This window comes from Dryas octopetala, chromosome 1 (genome assembly GCF_963921425.1).
Source record: "Dryas octopetala chromosome 1, drDryOcto1.1, whole genome shotgun sequence".
Taxonomy (NCBI): Eukaryota; Viridiplantae; Streptophyta; class Magnoliopsida; order Rosales; family Rosaceae; genus Dryas; species Dryas octopetala.
In genome coordinates, this window is record NC_141366.1 from 16359354 (window position 1) to 16367961 (window position 8608).

At 34.8% G+C, this 8608-nt stretch overlaps 1 protein-coding gene across 1 annotated transcript; it reads right to left on the bottom strand.

The window, feature by feature from the left end:
* Positions 1-3660: 3660 nt before the first annotated feature.
* On the bottom strand, positions 3661-6333 carry LOC147298539 (5'-adenylylsulfate reductase 3, chloroplastic-like). Its single transcript, XM_086234097.1, has 4 exons — positions 6148-6333; positions 5856-6020; positions 5639-5768; positions 3661-4878 (listed from the first exon to the last, which is right to left on the bottom strand). The coding sequence occupies exons 1-4, from the start codon at positions 6227-6229 to the stop codon at positions 3840-3842; spliced, it is 1416 nt and encodes a 471-aa protein (XP_086090223.1). The 5' UTR covers positions 6230-6333; the 3' UTR covers positions 3661-3839.
* Between the last annotated feature and the right edge of the window lie 2275 nt (positions 6334-8608).

Consider the following 8608-nt stretch of genomic DNA (forward strand, 5'->3'; position numbering starts at 1 on the left):
TGGGTTCTTTCTTGCTTGTGGAACTTTCATATGGTTTTTTTAATTACAGGCTGGCCCTTGGCTTCTCATTTTGGAGTTTGGACATTTGACTTCAACTTCTTCCTCTACACTAGAATTACATTCTTCTCCAGCAAAAAATAAAAAATAAAAAGACATTGCCAGCAAGAAAAGGCTTGGAAGCACGAGCAAGCACAGTGTTTAATTACTTTGGTAGCAAACAAACTACAGAGTATCTACGGTACCATAATTAGCAGTGAGTCACGAGCACAAGTAGAAAACCTGCACGTACTACAGACTATACAGGTGAAGTGGGTCACCAAAAATGCCTTCTCTTGCACACCGTCAATATTGATTGAACAAGGCTCAAATCAATCACACAGGTTTCTGCCTTTTTTTTTTTATTCTTGTTGAAACAGTATGCATAATGCATGCCTCATTAGAGAAAATTCCAACTACTGCACATAAACTATTGTATTGTATTGATCATTAATCATGATACCTTAAGTCTTTCTGACATTGCCTTTAGCTTTTAGCCAAAAGGCAGGAAAACAACTAAACAAGTACATAATTATTTTCTTTATTGATTGATAAAAGGGAATTTTATAGTAAAAGGAACTTAAATGGTAAGAATAGAATGTAAAATGATGTTCAACTAACATACTCTGGGTTTTCTCAACTGCAAGTCTGTAACATAGAAAACTATGTCGCTTAAATATAAATATATGAAAAATGGGCAGGTGCGCAAGGGTATAGAAATAGTAAATATTTCAGATTCTGTTCAGCCAGCTACCAAAATATGTAATGATGGATTAAAGAAACAGGTGAGATGCCTTAGACCATGATAAGATAGAGAGTGGAGATTCTCAGCAATTTGACATTGGAATCCTATGAATTTGGAAGTAGAACCATTGAGTGGTTGCTTAACTTTTCTACGCCTATTAGTTTTTACTAACCTATAAGTTAGGGGCATGGGCTTTATGAGGCCTTCTACTATAATCAAATTCATTTTAGATCTCAAATAGTGTGGTATCAGTTTTAACCTCCAATGGGGCTGAGATTCATTTTGGACCTTAGCATTTTGTATATATTTAAATTATCTCTAATATTGATTAAGTAATAAATAATTTATAATTTATAAATTTAATATTTATGAAAATTATACTATTTGGTTTTATTTTAACAAGATCTTTAATATAAGATCAATATTGAATATATTTGAATTAATTTATTTTATTATCGAATACTAGAACAAAGACATAAATTAAACAATAACAACAACACCCAATAACAAATAAATGATGATACATCTTATATATTTGGTGGAATCCACTCACGACATTCTTCAATGGTTCCCATGGGTTGAGGGCGAATCACGAACATAGGAGTAAAACAAATTTGTGTAAATTTGATGTCAAAGATTGATGTTTGTGAAGAAAAACTATAGATGATGCATGATATATATAAAATTTTGGAGAATATAGCCGTTGGAGGGTTTGTGGGATTTTTTAAAAATTTTCTAGAATTTTTTGGGATTTTTCTATTGTTATTTTTTATTTTTTTCAAAATTTTGTATGATTAAAAAAACCAAATAAAGCAATCTAGGCCATTGATTCCCAACAGCCCTCTCATTTGGGCGCTTCATTTCAAAAAATAAAAAAAGACCAACGGTCCTTTAATCAAAGCCATTCAGCCGTCCACTCATCCTGAACGTTGGTGGGCTTTACGCACGCAAGAGGCGTTGGATGCATAATCGGGCCGATAGCGGGGGCCCACTCCTGCACATTGTGTCAACGCCTGGGCTTCTTCTCTCTCCTCCAGTGGGTTTCACATGGGCCAGCCAGCTGGATTTGAGTTTGGGTTTCACTGTGACCCAAATTTTGGTATCATTTTGGGTTTCACACAATTTTAGGTCCCCTTTTTCGGCCCATAGTGGTGCTTTGTGACCCAATTGTTATCCATTTTGGATTTTGGGTCCCAATTCCAGCCACCATAGTGGAGGGTCTGATAGCATGTATGGAGTGCAATTGAATTTTTGGCAAATACTATGATGCATGTGTTATCCAATCGAAATGGGGCAAAATATTTTTATCAATGAATTAACATTTAACTGTACCATTAAAATTACCAGAGAAGAGATGTGAATCCAATGGCAAATCTTTGAGAAATTCAAGACTTCCAATAACAAGAGCAGATAAAGCAACTAGGTGAAAAAAAAAAAAAAAAAAATTGGTATTAGTATTAGTATTAACACCATGAAATCTAGTACGACAAACAAGAAAGTATACATTCCATTTCCAAAGAAAAATCACTCATTGTAGACAATCTCTATCCCAAAAAAGAAAACAACAGCTATATGTCATGGTTGGTTTGCCATTTATAAGTAATACCAATTCAATCTAGTTGGTTTATGGCTAACAACGGTTGGTTTGCCAACTCAATCTTTACTTCACCTTTTAGCAGGGGCAGAGCCAATATTTCATAGTTAAAGAGGCCGAAATATAACACCTTAATAAGAGTTTCGCCTTTCATTTTAAAATTACTTAGTTTTCACCAATATCTCAAAATATTTCTCAACTAATCTCAATAGTACCTAAAAAGTTAATTAAAAAACATTATTTTAGTATTACAAAATGTAGTATGAAATTGCGAAGTTATGTGCATTATATATATATATATATTAATCCTCATATAATTAGGATACATCGTGCGTAACAGTTTTTGAGTGACTACACCTCTAAAACATATTCACAAAAAATTTATGTATTCATTTAGATATCTAGAATTTGAGATTATTGATTATAAGCACGTTAACAAAATTAGGTTTTCTTCTAAGTCCCAAAAACAAAAATGGCCTACACGAAAAATTTGGTGATAGGCCAGTCCACTTTTTAATAAACCAAGCGCTCAGTGCCTTTTCTTGTTTTAAACATCGTCATTGTCTGGCAGTAATAATCATTGTCACTATGACAACCAAAAGATTGCATACAAATGATATTTATATATATGTCTTATGTCTTTTTTTTTTTTTACATAAACATATTAAAACTTAATAAACCAATATCAAACACAAACATTCAATTTTATGGAGTCACATATACAGAATTATTTATCATTTTTAAAAATAAGGGTGAAAATTTTAAATATTATAAATATTAGGTGTGTTAATATAACAATGGGGGGAGTGTAATGTGAACTCGTTATCTAAAAAAATCACTTTTAAAATGCTTTACACATTTGTTCACTAATTCTCATCATCAATTGTTGACTCTCTGGTAATAACTAGTTCTTAAATCACTAAGTAACTAGCTCTGTATAGTTTGAGTTAATTGTATACTTGATTTTTTTAATTGATATTTATTTGTTCATGAACTTACTGTATTATATTCAATATTTACATTGAGACGGCTTTAATTAAGAAAAGAAAGCTCATTATTAAGGATATTTAGTTATAGCATGTTTTCAGTTAAAAATAGGATAAGTGAAGTAAAATAATAATAATAGTAATAATAACAAGGGGCTAGCGCCATTCTTGGACAAACCTTTTATTTTTATTTTTTACTTGAACTGTTTCTTATTTTTTGTACTTGAAATGTTCCTTTGATGGCTATTGTAGAGTACTTGAAATTTTGTTGTGGTTGGTGTGTCTCTGAAGCATTTGAATGGTTAGAGAATTCTAGTTCAGAGAATCTCTGTAATGTTATCAGAAAAGTAGAAGAGAAACAAAAAGATTTTACAGGGGACGCATATGCTCAACATACATTGAGCATGGAGAGGTGTGGGAGCTTGACTTCAATTCTGGAATAACTCGACTAGTTTCTAAAAACATTTCAAAAATTCTATTACCTAAGGGCATTGATAAAAGCCATCAATGAATCAACATCCCTCTTCTCTGAGGGGTACTTTATTGGCCGAGAAGAGTGTTTAGGGAAGAAAAGTATTGTGGGGAAGCTTCCGAGCTGCAGTTCTTTCTGGGCAAACTCCTTCTGCACACCATCTGCTCTGAATTTCCCTACTTTCACGCCACTCCCCGCCAACTTGTCAACTAACTCAACATATGATCCTTCCATTGCCTGGCAGAACTGGCACCATGGTGCATAGAGCACTACAATCCATGGTTCTTTCCGGTTCTCCAGTCTTGCCAAATTCTCAATTCCAGTACGGCTTAAGGTGACCAAATTCTTGGAAGTGAAAATATCAGTCTCCGCCGCAGTTCCATTCGAAGCCCCATTGCCATTGCCATTAAGTCGGTCCGCCTCTTCCTGTTTAATATTGCCTTTGTGGAGACCGCACTCCTTAGCCTTGGCATCCTCCCACCACCACCTTCCTTCTCTCTCATGTTGTCCTGGCAGGACTGACCTTGTGCATGGCTCGCAACCAATTGAGATGTATCCTTTCGAATGCAGTGAATTCACAGGCACATTCATGGCACGAAGGAAGTCCCATATGTCACGACCCTCAACATTTGCCACTGGGTTCCACTTCACCAAGCTGCCAATCCCACCATCCAAACCCTCGAAAACAGGGTCAACCTGGACAACGGGAATTTCAGACCTAGTACCTGGAGATTGATCTTTCCTTTGGCCGGTGATCCAGGCACGTAGGCCCTTAAGGGCCCTCCTCAGGGGTCTCACCTTCCTCACACGGCAGCACTCCTGGTGCCCATCCTCATAGAAAGAGAACAGCCCTTTGTTCCTTACTAATGCCTGAACTTCAACAGCATCTGGAAACATGTATTCGATGTGGATGCCATAGTGCTTCTCAACTGTATCAAAGAATTGATATGTTTCTGGGTTCAGCCTCCCAGTATCCAAGCTGAACACCCTAAAGGGTCTACCAGTTAAATGTGCGTACTCAATCAAAGCAACATCTTCAGCTCCACTGCATAAACAGAGAGATTTATGTTACTAACGAAAAACACTCTAACCAAGTATAGACTCCAAATATTTTCAATTAATGGTATATTAGAAAGGACAAGTACTATCTCAAGCAAAGCGAATACTAGAATGTAGGCGGTTAGTTCAAATTATCAAGTGTTTTCTGCTATCAGTTAAAGTGCCAGCTTTTATCAGCAATCCAACCTAATGATAGATGATAAATAACTATTTTCATAGTCATTCTGAGTGTCATATCTATATAAGCAGGATTACCAAATCCATATGCAGATAAAGACATCAAGATTTAGTGAGACCAACCATACAATATTCCACAAGTATTAATGTAAATTTCACACACACACAAAATAACTCTTAGGCAAAGGTTTAATTGAGAATACATTGTTACTTTGAAACAAATGCTGCCATCAATTTATAATTTCTGGATCACTATATAATTTATCGACCACTTGAAGTTTTAATATTATATGAGTTGAACAAAAGTCATGCTTGATAAACTAATGGGAACTAATGGGCCCATGTGGTATTCTCAAAACAGAAGAATATTCTCATATTCTTCATGTTATTGCCACGAGAGAACTACAGCTACTAACTAAGAAAAGAACAAATATGATACATTCTTCAAATTTAATCCCAGATTTTAAAAATAACAATTAACCCAATATAACTTAGCACATTAACTATCAATTCCACTAATAATCATCAAAATTCAAGGGAAACAAAGAGAAAAGAAAGGAGAGGACTACCTGAAAGCAATGGCAATGTCGTTGCCGAATTTCTCAAGGGCCTTATCCATAATTTCAAGAGGGGAAGCATTCTCAAGTTCTTTAGCCAATTGTGCAAAGTCCTCTACCTCAACTTTCTCGACCACCTCCTCTGCAAAATTTAATCATGTTCGGTCAAATCCACAATTAATCACCAAAAAATTCTCCATTAAATTGAAAAAACATATACAATCCTTACCAGGAGCAACGATGGTTGCTGCTAGAGGCACAATTGATTCGTTCCGCTTGGGCTGCACATTTACGGGCTTCGCCGACGAGCTCCGTCTTTGAGAAAAGGTTATGGCTTGGCTTTGAATTTGACCGTGGGAGCGATCAAACATCCGAAATGAACCAACTTGCGGAGCTGCAAATTCAAAAATCGAAACCCTAAACTCGTTAATTATAATCCCAAATTGAAATCAAACTAACTCACCAATTTCACAATTCAGAATCCAATCAAAAAGAAAAGAAAATGAAAATATAGCTTGTACCTTTAAGCTCCGACGACGGAGTAGATAGAGAGAAGGTACGGCCGGAGATTGCAGTAGACGAAGAAGTAACAGCAAGAGCCATTGAATGATTGAATTGAATTGAATTCTCTTCTTCTCTGTTTTGTGCACTCTGTGAATTCAAAATCTCTGTTTGTTTGTGTGTGTTTTTGTGTTTGGAATTTAGGATTAGCGAGGTTCCGTAAATTGTTTATATAAAGACCGATCAGAGGGGCGGCCTTTCAGGTTCATTGAACCTGGACGTAATTCCGTACAGAGCTCGACCTGATGTAGTGGTTACGTGGCGGCTTGTTATTGGAGGCTTGAATGCAAGTAGTCATCGCATTCGTCACGTGTGTGGAGCCCAACAAGAGAAGCCCCTGGGTAAGACGTACGTGAGGACTGACGAGAGGAGAGAGAGAGAGAGAGCCTCCTTCTCCCTCGTGGTCAATTTGCTTAGATTCGTCTGGAGACTCTGGTCTTTTCCTGCTTTCTAAATGACTAAATCCAAATTTTTTTCTTTTTTTCTTTTTAAAGCAAAAAATTGTTAATTTCTTGATCAATCATTTTTGTTGTACAATATCCTTAATTTTACAAAAAAAAAAAAATGGTAATGGAAATTATGGACCTAAATCTAATGCTTGGTTGCCCTTGGCCTTCCTATCAATTTTTCATAGAACTATTATATGGTTGAGATTATAAGAAAAAATTATGGCTCATATTTATACAATGAATTTTTTTATACCAACATGCGAAGTTGATCACATAACAGTAAGTATTATTAATTTTTAAAATTTAATCCCATTGTATGAGATAGTTAATAAATTTTGTATTGTCTAATGTAAATATACATAAAATAAATTAAACAGTAGTTTCATAGAAAGAAAATTAGAATAATACTAGGTAGTCCAAATTCATGAGGTATGTCATTTTGTCGGAAAAAACTTAGTTAGGCCCCGTTTGAGATTGTTGTGGAGAATCTAAAAGTTGCTGTGGATGACAATTTTCAATCACTCACAGCAGTTTTGGTGTTTGGTAAAAAAAATGAAAAAATGTTTTGCCCCACAATTCTCAACTTCCCACAACAAAAATAGAAAGCAAATTTGTAGGTGCTTTTGAAAGCTGCAGTGAATCACAATAACAATGAAAATTTTATTTTACACATAATACCCTCATTTTAGTAATTATAAATTGCCACAGCAGTTTTACATTACAATTTACCAAACACCTTCATATTACTTTTTGTACTCACAACACTTTTGAAAATATAGTTTACCAAACACTCAACTGTTTTACTTCACATCTGACTTTACTTCACAGCTGCTTTACTTCACAACTGTTTTTTCTTACAGCAATCTCAAACTAAACCTTAATTGGGTAACCTTCTCTCATTTATTGAATATTTTGTCATTAGTTAATTAATTAACTCATAATACATAAAATGATGACTAACTAGTTATTTGCTTAGTGTTATTTTTTATTTATAACATGAAAGATGTCTCAAATTTAAATTTTTCTATTCTTGAAAATAATAATAACATGTACGGTGATAGTATATTCTATTCTAGACTTCTAGTGCGTGCCATAATCATTAATCACTCCAGACGTAAGGTAATGGTATCGGTATATTATATTCAGCATGAGGTTTCGTGCTCTTTCATGCCAACTCCCTTCAATACCATTTTGTGTTTGAATTGGCAACCGTGATTAAAAAAACAAAAACAAAACAAAATGTAAGATTTTACTTTCATAATTTTAAGTTACACAATAAGTGGCATGCTAACGCTTTATGCGTAATTTTAAATATGTCTAATATCGAATAAAGTTTGTGTTGAAGTAAGGATATTCTTATAATTCTTTCAACAAACAAACACAATATATTTGTTAAAATGGGTGAAAAAACTTCAACTCAAATGTGATCCTTATACTGAACAGGTAACACGAAACATCAAGTGTAATTTTTTATTTTTTTTTTGGGTAGAGTGGGGGCCTAAAAGACCCAAAGGTCCCAAACAACAAAGAAATTAGCTATTAACAAAACGACTTCTAGAGAGACCAACCAAATCATCAATAAGCAGCATCTCACAAGCAGGAGGAGGATCTTCAAAAATAGTCAAACCAAGCACCAATGAATGACCAATATGAGCTAGACCACAACAAGCCTATTCTTTTCTCTAAAGACATGAGAAACTTGGTAGCACCAATCCCTGAATAACAAATTTCTGCAAGCAGAAATGAGAGAGTCCAGAGGATGAAGACCAAAAGTAGACTTGGTAACAAGCTGGACACCAATAATATAGTCCATTTCAACCTTCACCAACCTACAGCCTTGATCCCAAGCAATCTTTAACCCTAAATAAAGGCTCCAAATCTCAACAGAAAGAATTTTACCTTTACCCAAATGAGAGGCAAAACCAACAAGCCAATGGCCATTACTATCTCTCAAAACTCCACCAGCACTAAT